Raw genomic sequence first — 19,852 nt, 5'->3', positions numbered from 1 at the left:
CTATTCTCGAAAGCTTCATCTACCTGCAGTGTGACACGGGGTGGAAAGGGATTTGGTTCACCATTGTTGTCTTGCTGGTTTGTGTGTCACTCACATTCTTGAATTTTTTTAAGGTTTCTGTTTTGAGGAGATTCTTTTATAATTTATCTTCATATTAGTGTCGATGTTTTTAAATATTTAAGCTTATATAGATATTTTCAGATTGGAAATCCTCCCAGAAAAGTTTCCTAGTGTTACTGAGCATTATTATACTATTTAGTAGAGTAGCAGGCTGACTGTACTTTTCTACTACAGCATCTTTGTCTGGAAACTAGCTTACCCAGATACAAAGAGACCTGGATGCCCCAAGTCAGAAGTTGACAGCTTGAAAAGTAAAGTTAAGCTGGATTTGAGTGGCGAACATGTAGATAACCTGTTCTGTTTGCAAAGACCATTATTTGCTGTATGAGGAGCTTAGCTTTTTAATTGACTTGAGGTAGGCTCTGGGAAGTACTTACAAAAGAATATCTGAAATGCTAAGCACATTAATTAGTTTTAAAGGTAAAAGTTCATGACATTTATTAAGCAATCCTGTCTCCTCACAGAATAGCCCAGAGTCTTTTAAAATCTGTACTACATTAAGAGAAGAAGCCCTAATCAAAGGAGACGTTCTTTCCAGGAGAGCCTCCTGCTTTGCAGTGGCGTTAGCTCTGAACCAGGTAAGATTTGGGGTGCACATAAGTAAATTGGGAGTGGGCAGGACTTCCCTACTTTCATTTATTTTTTATTTTAATTAATTTTTTACCCTTCTGACTGTGAAGTAAAGAAAAAGTTCCTGTAAAGAAAACAATGCCTTTGTTGCCATAGCAGTCTACATCTGTGCCTGTATGTTTTTATTTATAGTTGAGGACCTAACATGCATTTCTATTTAGAATGTGTTGGCCAAGATCCTGTGGGGAACCAGAGAGGAATGCCAGACTCTAGAGAGAATTTTCTTAGTTAATTAAAATGAAGATTGCAAATGGTCAGTTTATTATGTAATGCTCTCCAAAGCTGAATTCACCTTAGATAAATGAGGACTCCTGCCACAGCCCATTGCTAGAATGGGATTTCATAGTTAGACCCAATTACTATTATTAGGTTGAGGCTTAACATCCATTCTCAACCCCCCATAACCCCCCATCAGATAAATGAATGCATCTGAAACCCAGAGAGGACACCTCCCCGAGTCATACCTCAGAGTCAATGAAGGACAAAGAGCTGGAACCTTGGAAAATCCACTCCTTTTTTTTAGGAGAAAACCATTTTTAATTGAAAAATAAAGCAACACATCTCAAATAAGACTCTGAACAACATAAACTGTAATTTGTTTAAAGAAAAGGCTTTCCTAAGTGGTATTGTGAAATTTGGGTATCAGTGTTAATACAGTTATCCTGACAAATTATTTAAAATAAGACCCTTTTCCCATGAACTTAATTGCCATAAATTAAAGTGTACAGGTTTTTTCCCTATTTCCAACCCAGTGATAAAAGAAGGGGCAATTTTAAACAATTACTTTTATACATGAGCTCCCAGAGAAAAGCAAATCCCAAAGTCAATATTTTCCTTATGAAAAAGCTTATTTGTAAAACACATGAGACTATTAATATTTAACTCATTCACAGAACTTCAGAATAAAATTTCATCAAGATGACCTCTACAACAATTTTCCTTTAAAGAAGTCTGCAAATTTCAGAATGATTTAAGATGACATACTGGGCATGTTAAACTTTGAAAGAAACTACTACAGTTATTGCTTTAAACTGGAAAAAAAAACTGTAGTCGAAAGTATCTTTTTAGAAAGAACTCGCCCTGCTGTTCTTAAAATTACATTCATGTTAACTGCAGAAAAAATGTTAAAGCATACAGTAAACATTACTCTTAGAATAACAGAACAAAGGCATTAAGATGTATGGCTTTTTGTGTGATTGTTATTACTGTCTATAAATAAAGTCATTGCTGTTTGACTAAAAAAGGTTTTTACAAAACTTCACTTCCAAAATTAAAATTTTTATTAAACCAAGTTTATAAAAATGTTCACTGTAGAAAAGTCACCAAGGGTTTTAAGAAAACCAGAATACACCTTTTTATACAATATATGTATATATTAGCAGCAAACTACTTCTGAGATTTTGATCTTTTAGTAATTTTAAAGAAAGCATAAACATTGTATATTAGGAATGTTGGCGAATTCACTTTATCCTTTTATTCTGTGATTTGGCCCTTCTACAAAATACTTTATGATTCTCACTAAGAACAAACTTAGTTTTGAATATAAAGTAGCAAAACCGTGGCTGGTAAAATCTATTGACTACATCATAGTCACGCATTATTTTTGAGAATAACAAATGAGCACATATAAACAGGTAATTGTGTGTATACTCAATTTTTAAGGTGTAATAGCAACCAACTTTATGTTATTTAGCATTTGACTGTTACTTTTTTAAGAATTTGGTGATATACAAAATTTTAATCAAATCAGATACTTCAATCCTATATGGTGTGTTCATTTTTAAATCCTTAATAAAAAAATCTGTATAACCTGACAAACTGCATGCAGAGATATAAATGTATGTATGTGTGTGTGTGTGTGTGTGTGTATATATATATATATATATATATATATATATATATATATTATGTAATACATACAAAAGTATATGTACATATATATCTTTAGCTTTGAATTTTTTTAATATATTTTTTTTAGTTGTAGATGTGCACAATACCTTTATTTTATTTGTAGAATAAATTTATTTTTTATGTGGTGCTGGGGAATGAACCCACTGCCTCATGCATGCTAGGCAAGCACTCTACCACCGAGTCATAACCCCCGCCCAGCTTTGAATTTCTTTAAATTGAAAGTTTCAAGTAAGTTTCATCCTAGCTAATGAGAAACACTGGTGGAGTAGCCACTCTTAAAGAGCCCTGCCTATTCCAAGGCCTTAAAAATACAAAATATTTTGTATGTTTACTATGTAGTTAAAGATATTTTATGGCAGAGAAATACTACCCAAACCAGGTTATTTACTCAGCTGGTACAATATGGCAGAGAACTCTTGTTTACTTCTAATTAGAAATCAGAATATCTGGGTGCTCCATTTCCATATGGTGCTGGAAACAAATCACTGAAGGACAAAGACTTGTCCTTCACTCAATAGGCATCCACTGGTTCCCTCTTTGTCCACGGGAATTGTTTAAGGCACATGATTTCATTTCTTTTTTAGGTCTTTTTCCCCTTTATGTCTGTGTAAGTTACATTGTTTAGAGTACAGATGTCATGTCATATTTTTGAATCTCTCACTTTCATATAGTGCCTTTCTTGGTTGTGTTTAATGCTTTTGCCCTGAATTCAACTTTGTACAATATTAATATCTCTACCCTTGTTTGAATTTCTCTTTATTTTGACTAGGTTTACATATGCCTGATATTTACACGTTTTCCCATTCTGTGATTTCCACTCTTTCTGAATTGTTTTGTTTTAGGTGTAATCTCTTGTACATTGCATAAATTTCAATTTTATAATGTTTGTAGGTCTTTCCTAACCCGCTTATATTTATATGACATATAGATGATCTTAGGTCTTACTTTATTTGATGCTTTAATTTTTTTAACTTAAAATATCTCATGGTTGTTTCTGTGTTTTTTGTATTTTTGCTCTAGTGATTACTTTAAAGCTATAACTTTATTGAATTTTCTTAATTCTCTAGTTCCTTTGATAATACCTATTAATTCCCCACTATAAGTGATGGTGAAATTAGCATATTTTCTTTTTCTCCTCTTATTTTCGTCCTTCACTACCATCTAATTTTAGTTGATACATTATCTTTCATAGTGTTTACTTTTCTCTTAAATATTTATCAGCTTTAAATTATATTTTTGACCCACAGGTAATAAAAAGAAGAAAATGGCATACCTTATTCTTAATCTTCATTTTCCCTTTTCTTGTTTTTGTTGGTATTGCCATTGCCCTGTTGTCCTGGTGTATGATATTTGCTGTCTGTTCTGTAACCATATTCCCCATGTTTGTCTTGGCCCTCTATATGTAGTTAAATAAGTTCCTTGCTAGTTGTTTTGCTATTATTCTTCCAGTCTTCTTTTTGTTGGCTCAAGTGTTTTCTTCTATATTTTCAGAGGAGCAATATTCTCTTGAGCTCTTTCCTTAAAATTATTTTATTTGCCTTTTGTTTTTGGCCAGGTTTAAATTTTTGAGATGACACTTGCTTTTTCTTGAGATTATTTTAGGCATTGCTCTTTTGTCTTGTGGTTTGGAATATTGCCATGGAGAAATCTGAGGTCTGCCTGATTTTCTTCCATTTAGAATTGAGGGGATCTTGTTCATTTTCTCATTTGTGTCCTTGATATCCTTGGGAATATTTTTGTATTGGAATTTCCTCATCTACCAGTTATTTTCTTATCTTTGTTTTACTGTGTTCCTTTCTTCCTTTAAGGAAAACACAGTGTGGGCTGGGGTTGTGGCTCAGTGGTGGAGCGCTTGCCTCACACATAAACAAAATAAAGGTATTGTGTCCATCTGCAACTAAAAACGTTTTTAAAAAATGTCTCTGTGGAGTTCATGTGCTGCATCTTTTTTGATTATTCATCACTGAAAAATACAAATTTCTCTTAGAACAGCCATTTGCAGGAAGTTCATTTAAGAGAGAGCAAAGAAACAGGCACCTGAACCCTATTCTAGACTAGCAGGCTTTTTGTTTAGGTAAAATAATTAATAACATGTATGTTATATAACATGTGAAGTTCTGCCTATAAGTATGTATAGGTTTACTTCTCCCTGGCCAATGAAAATAGGCATTGTGGTGGTGTTCAGTGACAGTCTCTTTTGTGCTGCTGCCATAGTCACACACTGCTTCCTGCAAACATGGCTTATCTGTGGAAATCTTTGACTTGGCTCACCTGCCACTACAAGGACCCAGAAAGTTTCCCTCATTAGTTTAGAACTGTGTTGACTTTACTGTAAACATGATTTTAGGTTATGCACTTCAGGTTGGCCTTGTGAGATCCTTTAAAAACCTTCCCAGGCTCCCTCTCCAGGGTTCTTGAAGTGTTTCCACCTCTTCTCTGGCTTGAAGTTTTTATGTCAGAGATAGGATTTGTGTTTGTGTTTCTCATTCTTGTTTGACTTAAAAGCTAATTCCAGTGGGACAAGAGAAAATTCTAACCTACTGCTGCTATCTTAAAAAATTTGACTTAGGCAGGTTGTTAAAGCATAGAATTATATGCTATTGGATGACACAGTTTATGCAGTATTTATTTTTGATTACTGAATACTCTGGGGCTTTGTGAATAGTCATATTCTGCCTTCCATTAATGATCTTTGTGATAGAGTAATAACTCATGATTTGGGGTAATACTTACTTTGTTTGTTTGTTTGTTTGTTTTCCTTCAGAACCAGGTAGCAAAAGCTGCATCCATTTTTTCTCAAATCATGAATCCAGAGAACATAACTTGCACAAATTTAAATGTAAGTGACTTCTTTATGGTTAAAGATAAGACTTGAAATATAGTAAAATGTTTGCATTTTCAGTCTGTGTACAACAACTTGATCTCCTAACGTCTTTATTCAGTTCAAAAGAGCTCTTTTTTTGTTTTATTGAGCTCTTCTGTGTGTAAGTTACAGAATCACCCCATGAGAGGAGTCAACAGCAGTTGTTTCCAGGAGTTTATAAATATGTGGGAAGGTTAGATATACTCAGATGGAAGACAGGGCTAAATGCTGAAGGCAGAAGGCATAGCTAGGACTCCTATAGATGCGGAAAGAGGAAGGGAATGGAGACAAAATCACCAGTCTCTTTACTGGACCTTAAGAGAAACCTGCATGCTAATTGCATTCCAGCTGTGGCAGCTAACTCATATGTCTTTGTGATTAATGAGCTCATTACCTATGGTGCATTAACTATGTCTGATGCATGGTAAGCATTCAGTAGATATCAACTGTTTTCATTCTTATTATATTGCCAGTCTGCCAAGGTCCATTGGCTTCATTGACTTATCTGGACTACTGTGTCACTTGTTTGGAGTCTTGTTACTTGGGTCAGCAAGAGCTGTACTCATTCCACCAAGACATGTATGACCTTAACCCCTAAAACCAAAACAAAGACAAAACATTCCTCCCAAAAGCATATTCTGTCACCGCTCCCAGTTTTTGAACAGTGAGTCACGTAAACCTTCCTGTTCCAATAAAAAATAAAAAAAGACCATATTATCATTAAAGGCACTGTAGTCTGCATGCAGCCAGCTCCTTTCAAGGCCCTGCTTGTGTGCTGAGTGCATTTGTGTTGTGAGGAGTTGGACAAGAAAAGTCCCCAGCTTTCAAGGGCTTCCCATCTCCTGAAACAGTCAAGGGACTGAGAAGAAGAAAATATTTCCATGGAACTGAACCATGTGAAGAGTGGTGTGAGATGAACTAGGGTAACAGATCCCAGATGCATTGGAGTATTCCAAGAAGAGGGAATGAAGGACAAGACAGGGCTAACTGAGGTCTGGGAGAGGAGGTCATGTCGAGCAGTGTTCTGAAGGAAGACAGGTCTGTGTGATTGAAGGGTTCGAGGTAGAAGTACGTTCTTTGCTAACAGATTGCTTTTAGTGAGGCTTTTGTTTAAAAGAATACAAACTCTTAATTCTAAGCACCTCTTACCATCTGAATTTTAGGTAAGTTACTTCATCTCTGTAGATCCTGATTTCCTTTGATCTGAAACCGTAATGATACTTGTTCTTTTATTTGGGGCATTGAAAGAAGTAAGTGAATGAGGTAGTTTGCATAGTGCCAGACACTTAATCAATTAATATTTGCCAATACTAGTAGTATTTGTTTCACATAAGGTCAGTTAAATAAAAAGGAAAAAATTTCAGAATGGGAATTAGACAAAATTCCCAAGCTTCTCAGAAAAAAAATAGTAACACTTAACAGTAATAATGATTTTCATTTCTGTACTTTAGTGGTTATTGTCAAAAGTCACCCCCACTCCACTGCCCATTGACTTCGGGAGAATGACTAGGTCAACATTTATGGTCAATTTCAGAGAATAAGGTTAGGCCAGAAGTCTAAGATAAGGATACTGGAGTCTACACTTAACTTTTCAAAATGATTTCTCATGAGGGAAAGATGGAGCCAATGACAACAGAGAATCTGAGAAGGAGATGGTCTTAGAAGAGAAGAGACTTCTAGGAAAATGCCCACAAAGTATTTTGCATAGGGCATAAGCCGGGAGGGGAAGAGTGTGAAAGCCGTCAGCTCAGTCAGTCTGCAGACACCTAGTGATGGGTCTGCTGTGAACTGACATATGCCACAAGAAAGGGATGTAAGAGACTCACAAATGAGTTTATAAGGCGTTCATGGTGAGGCAGAGGAAGCATCAGAAAAGTCAGGGAACAATAACAGCTGTGTAGAGTTCCAGCAGGGCTCAGCACCCCACCTGGAATAGCAGATCCTCACTGTCCAAAGAGAAGCTTTGGGGGCATCAAGCTGAAAATTCAGAGGCTAAGGCAGGTCTGGGAGGCTGAGGCTGTTTGGCAAAGCTCCAGAGTCCCAAAGGTCCTGTCATTTGAGCCACCAGAAGACTAGGAACCCTGGTCTTCTAGCAGATACCATATGTTATTTGTATTCTTCTCCACTTCCTACTGGTTATGGGCAACTCTGGTGTTCAAGTGTGTGACTGATTCTGAGGGGAGTGGCCTGCAGATGTGCTAATTTTATGATGGGACAGGAGTAGAATTGCTGGAATTAACAAGAAACTCTTCCCCTAAAGCCAAAGCCATCCAATAGTTCAGAGCATCAGGAAGGAAAGAAATCCAGTAGAGTGTGGGAGAGGTGCTATAGGTGGATCATTGGTAGTTTTTCCTGGAGTTGAAATGAGGTTAGTAGAGAGAAATCAAAGATAGTGAGATGGGCAGGTTTTAATTTAATTTTAGCTAAGTTACAGTAGGCACTTTACATTCATTAGCTCATTTTATAGAGGCCTATCAAAACAGTATTCCTCCGTAGTATAGGTAGGGAAATTAAGAGTCAAAGGGTAAGTTCAGTTACCCAAGTTCTCACAGCAGATATATGAGTCAGGGTTTTAACTCAGACACCTGACAGTGAGGCCCCAGGTTTCTCCTCTCCAGACCTACAGAGATGGGGAGGGTTGTGCCTCTCTCATCCAGGACTGGAGCTGGCCACTCCTCCTGAGTGGTAATGAACAGAACATAGGATTAGATGTCAAAAAACATAATCCACTGCCAGTGCATGTAGCCCACTTCGCAGATTTAGACTCTTCAGCTCTCTGTCCTTACCTGTCTCTCACAGCTGTTAATCAACTCTAGTAATATCGTTTGTTTGTTTTGTTTTTACTTCTCCACTTCCTACTAGTTGTGGACAACAGTGGTGTCCAAAAAAGATACCAGAGGCTGTCTATGCCCAGTAGGAGGAGAAATGCAGAGCATGGTAGGCAGGGCGTGTGCTCGGTGCCAGGGTAGGAGGATGGGCTCCTTTTCTCTGAACTGGAAGATCAGCTAGTGCATGTAGTGGGAGGGTTATCCTTTAGGCAAGGACCATGTAAGGAACCTTGAATTGATGCTGAATATGAATCATCCTCTTTATGAACTGGGTCACCGACTTAAAGATAGTTTTTTTTTGTTCAAAAATTATAACCCAGAAATCTCTTCTAAATGTCCAGTCTCAATTTCTCATGTTACAACATAAGCACTGTTTTGAACCTGCACAAGTGATTGAATGTATTAGGAATGAGCATCAAAACATGGCGTGTGCCTATTGATGCAAACTTATGTAGCTAGGTGCGTTTCCAACCATTGAAATACTGGCTCATGCTTGTTTTTGCCTGCTTGTTTCTTTTTTTATTCAGATTATTATCCATATCCAGTCAAATATGTTGGAAACCCTGATAGATATACTAATGAATGCTGCAGAAGGAAATTTATCAATATTTGTGAAAAAACGTGTGTTCTCAGAGGAAGTGGTGAGTGTGCAAGTGCTGCAGAAATCATTTAAAAGTGAAAAAGCACTCTTAAAAATATTCACCTGATTTCTTGATTCTTTAGCCCATCTCCTTAAAGAGATGTCAAACATGGCAGCTCCGTCATTCCTGTTGTAAAGCTTTTGTTTGCATACAAAGATTTGTTTTATTCTGACAGAATATGTCTTCTAATAGTCTAGGAAAACATCTTTGTTTATGTTACTCTTTTCTGTGCACAGTTTTCATGAGCTTTGTTTCTTTTACACGTGGATGACAATTTTACACCTTTTTCCTTTCCCCTAAAGCTTCCAATACTTTTCTCCTCTTTTCTTATGCTCAGTTAATGACCTTGCTTCCTGTTTTATGGAGAAAATAGAAATCATCAGAAAAGAATGACTGCCCCATAGACAGCCTCTGGCTCCTTTCTCTATATTCCCATAGTGACTGCACGCATCTCTTAATCCAGCCTTGCATGGTGTACTCTCTGCCCCCTCTCCAGGGTATCAGCCTAGAAATTGCCTTATTCTTTTGAGCATCTCCTTTCCCATGGTCATTCCTAATTGCAAACAATAGGGTATAGTATCTTTCATCCTAAAAATTTGTCCTACCATGTAGGTAGGAAGATTCAGCCTCATAAAGTCAGTTCTCCCCAAGTTAACGTGATGAGATAATATGATCCCAATAAAGATTTCACTGTGTTTCTTTCTGTAGTTTAAGTTTAGATGCAATTACAACCAAGAAAGAATAGCTAAGAAAACCCTATGAAAAAGAGCAATAATAAATACAAGGCTGAGCAGATACTAAAGCATATTAAAGCTTCTATAATGCAAACCATGGCAATAGCACATGAATGGGTGAGCTAATGAGATAGCATTGCAAGTCCAGGGATACTTAGATGAAGACAAAAGCCAGTGTCTCAGATAAATGAAAATAGATAGACATTTCTAAGAAGTGGTACTAGAAAAAGTAGAGAGCCAGTGGAATACAAAAATTTTATGTGTTCTTGTACCACAAGCCAAGATAAATTCCAAATGGATAAGATATGAAAATTTCAAAATGAAACAATGCAATCACTAAGTATAACCATTAGTGAATTACTTTATATCCTGACAGTGGAAAATTTTCTTTCTTAGTCAAAAATCCAAATCAATAAAAGAAATGATTGAGCTGGGTATGGTGGCGCATGCCTGTAATCCCAGCACTCCAGAGTCTGAGACAGGAGCAGTTCAAGGTCAGCTTCAGCAACTTAGGAAGAACCTTGTCTCAAAACAAAACAAAACAAACTCTGGGGATATAGCTCAGTGGTTAAGTGTCCCTACGCCCTGGGTTCAATCCTTAGTACCAAAAAAGAAAAGATTGATAAATTTGACTGCATAAATTTGTTTTTGTTTTTGTTTTTTGGTATGACAGAGACACCATAACAAAGTCAAAAGGTAAACAAGTTGGAAGGAAAAGCTTTCAAACTTTAATTATACAGAGAACTAACTAACCTTAATATATAAAGAACAGTTTTTAAACATTGTAAGAAAAGGACCAACAACCCTAAAGAAAAATGGGTAAGAGATAGGGACAGAATTCACTTAAAAGAATTATGAATGACCTTTAAGTATTTGGAAAGATTCTTAACCTTGCTCATATTAAAGGAAATGCAAAATAAAACTTACCTGTGGTTTTACTTATACCTTAGATGATAGAAATCTGAAAGTTTGACATCTTATTCTTTGAATGTCCATTTTCCATTACTGTAATGAAATACCTCAGGCTGCTATTTCTTTGCTTACAAAGAAAAAGGGTTTACTTAGTTTACAGTTTTGGAGGTTGAAAGTTCAAATACTGTGGCACAGGCTCTGACAAGGGCCTCCTTGGCTGTGTTACCTCATGGTAGATGGCATCATAGTGGAAACTCCTACTGGAGGAGAAGTCACATGCTATGATGAGAAACCAGAGTAGGAGAGGGGCATGCTTACTCTTTTATACCAATCCTCTTACAAGAACCAACTCAGGGTCCCATAGAATCTCTTCCAAGGGCAGAGACCACAGTGACCTTCCACTAAGCTTCACCTCTTAAAGGTCCACTACTTCTTAACCACGCCACACAGGGGACCAAGCTTTTAACAAATTTACTTTTGGGGGATAAACCACATCAAACCATAGCAATAAGGCTCTGAGGAAACAGGAATCATCATCTCATGAGGGTGGAGGGAATGCAATTGGTATAGTCCTTGTGGGGAGACATTCAGCAATATGTAGTAGAATTATAAACGAATTTACCCTTCGACTCAAGCCTCCCACTTCTCAGAATACATAAACTGACAAAAATGTAAGAAGCTGTATGTAGAAGGCTGTTTGTTGCAGGCTGATTTGTAATAACAAGAGACTGGAAATAACCCAGTTTCTTTCTTAGAGAACTAATTGAACAAATTAGGTTGTATTCATAGGAAGCACTGCTATGCAACTCTAAAAGAAATGAGGAATAACTACAACATGTAATTCTGTGGATCACTACATATATGGACCACTTGGATATATATTACTAAGTGAAAAAAGCAAGATACAAATCAGTGTGGTGTGCTCTAAGAAGGGAATGTGTGTGTGTGTGTGTGTGTGTTTGTGTGTTCATATAAGCAGGCAGTACATAATGACATTTTGATCAGTGACTGACTGCTTATGTGATGGCACTCTCGTAAGATTATATTGCTTTTAGACAAGTGCAATGGTACATACCTGTAATCCTAGCTACCTGGAAGGCTGAGGCAGGACAATTGGAAGTTCAGGGCCAACCTCAGCAACTTAGACCATGTTTCAAAATAGAAAGGGCTGAGGATGTAGCTCAGTGGTAAAGCACTTGGCCAGCACATGCGAGGCCCTGGAGTTAACCGCCAATACAGGGGTGGGAGCATGGAGGGCTCTCTATTGCCTAGTAACATACATGGTAATCTTTGCTTGTCTGAGTACACTTATGTTCATGTAAGTTGCCTGACAACACATTTCTCAGAACATATTCCCATCATTAAGTGACACATAACTGTATATTTATATGTGAATAGGTTGAGAGTTTTGAAAAACAACAGATGGAAAAACCAAAGCTTAATCAAAACAGTTGTGGAAAAGTGAGAGAACTGTGACTTTTCTGAATGTACCTTGTTTGTATATTTGACTTTTTAAAAACTAGTTGTAGATGGACACCATACCTTCATTTTATTTATTTATTTTTATGTGGTGCTGAGGATCAAACCCAGTGCCTCACACAAAGCGCTCTAGCTCTACCACTGAGCTACAACCAGAGCCTTGTATGTTTGATTTGGGAACAAAGTAAATGCTTTGCAAAATTCAGAAACAAAGTTAAATAAAAATGAAGAGGAAAAGAAATTCCTAGGAATTGAAAGCAAAATGAAACAAACCCTTGGGCCATATTGTAGGCTTAAGTATGCAAAGAGGAATTATTGCTGGTCATTTGAAATGTAGTCATTTGTACATCTCTAATGCCATGTAACATAAGGGAGAGGAGAACTATAAAGAGATCATAAATTATTGACAATGGTCGTATTGTCAGTAATAATACTGGCATTGTTATTTTGACTAACAGCGTGGTCTGTTAGTTGGTCTGCCCTATTCCCTATTTCTTCCTCCTTCTTCTGCCTGAATAGTCCTGGCCCAGGCTGATGACCAAGGTGGCAGGTGGCTGCTTTCTCCCTTGTCAAACTGTTGCCCTCCCAGCCCTTTTCCACTTATTCCTCACTTCTGCCCGAAGACTTCTTCCTGCCGGCAAAGGAAATGTCAGGAAACTAACTGGATATGGTTAACTTAAAGCTTCTTTGTATCTGAGGTCCCGGTTCTGTAGGTTGTGGCCCACCCGAGCCATTCTGGAATAAATTTTAAAAATAGAGGAACTGGAAATATGAACAAATTTTGTGTACCATCATGTGTGTATGTATGTAAGTGTACATACATGCATTCATAAGCACATATGCATACATGATTGCATAACACTGATACAAATCAGTTTTCTCAACAGCATTGATGTTAGTCTTTCCTTACACCTACAGTCACCCATTTACATGACTGGAGCATCCAAACAAACCCTACATGGAAAAATTCTGATATAAGACTTTTTTACTTTGAAAACTAATCTCTAGTTCCGTGTATTACCCCTGGTTACTGTGAGACCGCTCAGGGATCTGCTTGATGAGAAATGAATTGATTTATAACAAGTCCAGTAGATTTTGAATTAGTTCTAAACACATGTATGAGGGATTGTGTATGGAGTGTAATATTGTCAACTGTATTTTTAAAATGCTGTATTTAATATTTATACCCATTAAAAATGTGTGAAGGGGCTGGGGATATAGCTCAGTTGGTAGAGTACTTGCCTGGCATGCACAAGGCCCTGAGTTCAGTCCCCAGCACCACCAGGGGGGAAAAAAAAGTATGGCAATAAGACTAAACTTAAGCTGCTATTATTGTACCAGAAGTATTAAAAAGAATTGTTGATTTTCTACAGTGCTGTTACGAAAAGACTCAAGCATTAGCTATTTTTTTGTTGATTTCTTTTGTAAAATGAAATTAATAAAATCTCTTTTCTGCGTAAATTTTAGCATGGGACTCACGATGCCATTTAATATTTCTGTGGTGATACAACCGATGTAGTGTATGAAGTTAACACACATTCCCTCCAGCTTGGCATGTTTGCTCCTTTTAGAAGCCATATGCTGCACATTAAATCAGTTCACCTTGAACTTGAGGACTAAACAAGCTATTCTTTTCAAGAACCATTATGAAGAGCTTAGGCTGCTTGTCTGAAGGTTTGGCTGGGGGAATGTGCAGCTGGCAAATAAAATGCTTTATTTAGAAGATGACCAAAGGATTTGTTAGGAATCTTGAACTCACTTAAATTTCACTGAGAAATGTACGTAAGCTGTATCTTGATAAGAATTAAACTAGGCACAATGTTGATTTTTGTTCAGAAAGTAGCTTCACGTTCTAACTTTGAGCTCACTGTTATTTATAAAATTAAATGCTATACACTTATTGTTTATACCTCTGGCCTAGACCTCTCCTCCACATCCCAGACCTGTATATTAACTGCCTCTCCCCAAGTCCACATAGGTGTATCACAGGTGTCTCAGTCATGTCCAAAACAGACCTTGATTTTCCCCTCCAAAATTCACTCTCCAAAATATATTTTACATATATCGACTTCTTCATCTTTTCTCTATTCTAAACCACCATCCTTTCTTCTCTGGACTGCTGTAGTGGCCTCCACTATTATCTTCATGTTCCTGCACCCTCCCATTCATTCTCTGAACAGCTTTTTAAACCTAAATCAGATCATGTCCCATTTAGACCGTCTGATGTGCTTTTAAGCTAAATTCAAACAGTTACCATGGACTGTATGTAAAGCCCGATGTGGTGTGACCCTTCTCCCGCTCTAATCATTACACTGAACAAAGTTAATTCCATTGATATTTGATGTCCTTCCCTGATGTGTAACACTGTATAATACATGCCATTTGAACACTCTTTTATAGGAAACTGTGGTTTTCAAGTATGAATTCTGAATTTTGCATGTAGCTGGTGGACTCTCTTACAGTCAGTCATGCCACTTTGTGCCTCAGAACCCTGGTTTTTATCACTTTAATTGTGCACTGTACATTTTTGCTCAGGTCTGTTTCTTGTTTCTTAGAGAATAAAAAGAACAAGGAAGAAATCTGGTAGAGATGTAATGATCTGCTCTTTCTTCCAGTTGGTCAAGGTGAGGGAAAAAGTGAAGGATGATGCACCCAACCTTCTGGCCAAATTTGACGAGATCTATGGGAAATTGCACATAAATGGCCAGGTCACCACTTACACACTGGATACTCTGCTCTGTCGTACCCCCAGGGACAAGAAGTCCCATACATTGCTATTAAACAAGAGGACAATCAGCCGTCGGACCTTCCAGCCCCTCAGCCAGTCCCTGTTGGCTGAGTAACCTCATTTTCAGACTTCCTTGGGTCTAAGGGGCCTGCTTCAAGTGAACGGTTGGCTTTTCTGAGATGTCAGGCATCTAACTTTGGTTGACGCTGTGCTAACACCAAGTCTTCTCCCTAAGTCCTGAGTTCATTGAATGGTGTCATGCTGATCAGAGAAATTATTATGTTGTGCCACTGTGAAGACCCAGATCAGACAGAGAAAGCTCCGCAACCTCAGAAAAGAGACTTCCCCTGTGCGAGCTGCTGAGGGAAGAACGTGGCACCCTGACAAGCGCCCTGAAAAATGGCCTTCACTAAATGTGGTCAATTTTTTCGGACTAATTTTTTTCAGGGAATAGTTACTTGCAAATTATACCCTTGCTGAATTTAAGAGATCTAAACCCCTATCCTACCATATTGGAAAACATGGATTTTCATAGTGTCCTGCCATCATTTTAGCTCTTTGACCCTGAAAAGGTACTTGAGGCTCATTTTATCATCTCCAAATAGTGCTTACATGTGGTTGTATAATAATTTAAAATTTTCATTTAAATTCGTAGAGTCATATTTTCTCAAAAATAAGAGAAATAAAAACACACCTGAGTAAACTTCTTGTGATTTTTTTCATTTTGTCTGCAGCACAAACAAGACCAGAATTTAGTTTTCAGAACAGATAAGCCAAATTTAAATGGTTACTGTTTTGGTCAGGGGTGAGCCACGTACTTTTCAAAATCAATGCCAGTGTAAATGATAATGATTTTTCTTTGTGGGTCATAAATATTTGGTCCTCCAGTTCATCTCTTTTGTTAATGATCTCTTTTTTTCCTTGGAAGCCTTTGCCCTGCCCCCTGTAAAACATAAATGTGTGGTGAGAGCAGGTCAGCATTTTTACATACTTAGGATGAATTTTACATACTGGCCACTGATGTGCAGGATACACAGCAGCCCCACATCAGTTGTGCCTTTTGTTTCTGAATGTCCACAGAGAGGGTGGGCCCAGCAGTGGACTCCAAGAGTACTACAGACTCTTTCTTTCCTGCTACTTCCAAAACACTGCTTTAGTGTTATTCTCAGGCAAGAATTGTCCATAGAATCAGACATTTTAGAGTAGGAGGAATCTTCTGAGTCTCCTAATCAACTCCTTCATTTTTTTAGGTTGATGACTTGTCAAATTTGGCATTACTAGTTTGTGGTGTAGCTGAGATTAAAAGCTAGATTTATAGTCTAGAATCCTTCCCACCATACCACACTGTATGTCTTCAAAGAGGAGAGTCCCTTAAGGGATAGGATGCTAAGGGCTCCTGTGACTTACTGCATGGTCAGGAGCTTGCCTCTGGTAAACTGGAATAACACCAAGCTCCTCGGCTTTTTGAGGATGAACCTAGATGCTGAATATGAAGCCTGCAGACAGTGCCAGACACAGTAAGTGCTCCACAAATAGCCACTGTTGATACCACCTTCGTAGGCAGCATGTACAATGCTTGCCCCTAGTTGAAGAATTACATAAACAAATTTAGTTCTTTCTCCTCAGAACTATCCAAAGAATCTCTTTTACTTGTGCTCTATGAAACATTAGGCAGCCCCATATAAGGGATTAATTATCTTCATAGAAGCTTAATGGCTTCTGTGTGTGTGTGTGGTGTTTAAAAGGGAAAAAAAAAAAAAAGCATTTGGATTTCTTGAAGTCTGAGGAAACAACAAGGCATATTTCCTGTTCCCCCAACTTATCTTGGATCTTGTCTAACATTCACAAAGAACCTTTAGACAGCTATAAGCACTGGGTGAGTGTGGCACTGGTCGTTAGCTAATGACCATTCATTAGCAAAAAGAAGAAAAAGGCTATTTTGTGAGCAAAAAATAGCAACCTTCCCAATCCCTGGTATTCCCCTTGAAGAGGGTGGCTGGTGCTTCGCTGTCTGCAGAAATTGGACCATTTCACCTGTTCCCAGTAGTACAGAGCTAAGTAATGTGATAATGTTCACCTCAAGATAAAAGGTGGTTGTAAACCATCAAAGAAAAAGTGTTGGTATAAGTTATGATGGGTACTTCATTCTTTAAAATTTGTTCATTTCTTTGAAAACAAAAAAGATGTTTCTTTGCAATCACTAATTTTCCTCAATCATCCACTTCTGTTCATGAGAATATTTGATTGGACAGAACATCTTATTCCTCAACTCGGATACCTGTGTAGACTGTTTTACTTCCTGTTGATGTCTTGCCCCAAAATCCAAACCTCAGGATTGTAACCAGTAGAGATATGAGAAAGAAACCAAAAGATATCTCCTAGTTTTAGTTGTGACCAAAACATCCAATAAAAACAGCTTAGAGGAGGCTTATGATTTCAGATGTCTCAGTCCATAGACGGCCAACTCCATTGCTCTGAGACCAAGATAAGGCAGCCCATCGTGGGGGAAGGGCCCAGCTGAGAAAAGCTGCTCAGCTGATGTCAACAAGGAGGAGGAAAGGTCTGCAAGAAGATATACCCCTCCAGGGCACACCCAGGGTGACCTACCTCCTGCAACCACAACTCACCTGCCTACAGTTACCTCCAGTCCATTAAAACTAGGACAGACCGATTAAATTACAGCTCCCATAATCCAATCATCTCACCCCTGAACATTCCCGCACTAACACAGGAGCTTAATTGGAGTGATATTAGGGATAGTGTTCTGGGAATCACTGTCAGAAGCACTCCAAAACTGTGGCTTTGAACACCAATCACTTCATTATTCTCATTATCCTAGGAATTAACTGGGGTCAACCAGGTGCTTCTTGCTCAGGGTCTCATCAGATTATGACTGAGACTGGAGTCAGCTTGAAGATTCCTCACTCTGTACTTGTGGCAGTTGATGTTGGGACCTCACCTGGGGCTGGGGCTAGAACTCCTACACATAGCTTTCTGAGATCATGGTGGCCAGGTTCCAGGAATGAGTGTCCCCAGAGGACCAGGCAGAAGCTGTTGTCCTTTTATGACCTGGCATCAGAAGTCATGGGATTATTTTCACTAAAGTCATATGTCCACCCGAATTCAAGGCAGGGGCGGACACCCCACCTGTCAGTAGTGGGAATGTCAGGACTATTACCGATTTTCTTTTTTCCAACAACTCTATACTTTTCTCCTTTCTTATTACTACTTCGCTAATTAAGACCGCCACTATCAGGCATCTGTCTTTCAGCTATCCTCTGTTCTGCAGCCTGAGTGAGGTTATCCAAAGTTTGTTCTTCCCCCTGCTTAAAATCTCCTAAGATTCCTCATGTCCTTCTGGATAAGGCTCAGACCTAATGTGACTTAGAAGTCCCTGCATACACTGACCCACATTTGCCCATCCAGCTCCATCCCTTGCTCCTTCGCACCCCTTCGCCCCACACCTCAGTGACTGGCTCGCTCCTACTCATTGTTTTCAGCTCACAACTCAGACATCTTTTCATCTGGGGAAGCTGTATGGGCCCACCTTCCTTCTCAAGTGAACTACCCTAGTATTCTGGTCCTTCACTTATCAAAGCATTTATCGTGTGTCTGTCACTGCTCATCTTCTGTTCTTCCCTGGACTTAGGTGCCATGTCTGTCCTGTCCTCCACAATTTGCCCCACGCCTAGCATAGTAGGTGAATAAATCAAAGGATTAGGACTTATGTAAATTGCTAACCCATTTAACCATATATACATAAAATGATGTGGGTGCTCATCACGATCCCCCATGGACAGAGTTTTCTCCCCAGACTCAGTGCTGTGGTCTGAATGTTTGTGCCCTGTCCCTCCACCACCCCAATTCATATGTTGAAATCCCAGTCCCCAAGGTGATGGGGACTGGAGGTAACTAGGTCATGGGGGTGGGTCCCTTGTAGATGGGATTGGTGCCATTACAAAAGGGGCCTGAAGAGGCTTATTTGCTCCTTCCACCCTGTGGAGAGAGTGGTGTCTGAGAAGCAGAAGGTGGCCTTCATTAGACATAGAGTCTGCTGGAGCCTTGTTCTTGGACTTTCCAGCCTCCAGAATGTGAGAAATAAATTCCTGTTGTTTATAAGCTAATCAGTTTTTGTGGCATTTTGTAATAATAGTCTGAATAGACTAAGACACTAATACCAAACACTCCACATTTAGACCACTCCAAACTTTGGCTCATCTCATGATACACATTTTTCTCCTCCTGCTAAATGCCTTCAATCTCCAAAATCATTTTCTGCCAATTTTTCAAGGTCCAACTCATGTGTCATCTTTCCCACAAGACATTTCCATGCTGTTTAAATCTACATGTATTTGTCATTAATTTCATCAAATCTATAATGAGCATCTGCAAAGAACAAGGCTCTTAGGATCCACAAAGGCTCTTAGGATTCACAGGAAAATGACAGGCAGCTCCCTTTCCCAAAGCAGAACATTTTTAGGCTGCCATCTTGACCCTAAGGAACTTTGGGTCTACTTACCTGCTTGTGTCTTCTATAAGTGGTCCTCCTAATACTAGAATGATCAAAGCCATACATCAAAGTAGACTTGGTTGTAAAAGAGACCAATCCTGGGCAAAGACTATTGACAGCTTTGCTGAGAAAAATACAAACACAGGAAAAACACAAACTTTTAATCAATTCATAGTAAATATGACTGGGAAATTATAGTGGGGAGGTAAAGATTTACCTGCTACAATTTCAGACAGATGAAATTGTAGATTTCTCTATATCTTTGCAAGCTAAATAAAATTTCTTATGAACTCTGATTATTGAGAACCTGAGAATGGGGATCATGGGAGACTTGCTTGAAGGATATTTTAGTCTTTGATTTCTTTGAGGTAAGTGTTTGATATTTTTAGATATCTTCTTCCTATACTTTTTACATCCAAGATGATAGTTGAGCATCAGTCTGTGGTCCAATTTTAGCATGCGTCAGAATCACCTGGAGAGCTTGTTAAAACACAAA

The 19,852-nt window shown here is 38.4% G+C and overlaps 1 protein-coding gene across 3 annotated transcripts in view; it reads left to right on the top strand.

The window, feature by feature from the left end:
- Positions 1–15,549, top strand: part of Ptcd2 (pentatricopeptide repeat domain 2) — a 29,020-nt gene extending 13,471 nt beyond the window's left edge. For 2 of the 3 annotated variants that reach the window (XM_046427347.2, XM_046427350.2), the window contains exons 7-10: positions 585–698; positions 5,426–5,500; positions 8,880–8,993; positions 14,734–15,549. In XM_046427347.2, the coding sequence (XP_046283303.1) occupies positions 585–698; positions 5,426–5,500; positions 8,880–8,993; positions 14,734–14,961 (531 nt within the window). In that variant the 3' untranslated portion in view covers positions 14,962–15,549. The remainder of the gene's footprint in view (positions 1–584; positions 699–5,425; positions 5,501–8,879; positions 8,994–14,733) is intronic. The other variant, XM_046427355.2, reaches the window with a different exon arrangement.
- Positions 15,550–19,852: the final 4,303 nt, after the last annotated feature.

This window comes from Marmota monax, unplaced genomic scaffold (genome assembly GCF_021218885.2).
Source record: "Marmota monax isolate L192 unplaced genomic scaffold, Marmota_monax_Labrador192_F-V1.1 WCK01_AAM20220418_F8-fsc00018, whole genome shotgun sequence".
Lineage (NCBI taxonomy): Eukaryota > Metazoa > Chordata > Mammalia > Rodentia > Sciuridae > Marmota > Marmota monax.
The sequence above is the reverse complement of the archived record's forward strand: the minus strand, read 5'-3'. Positions and strand labels throughout refer to the sequence as shown.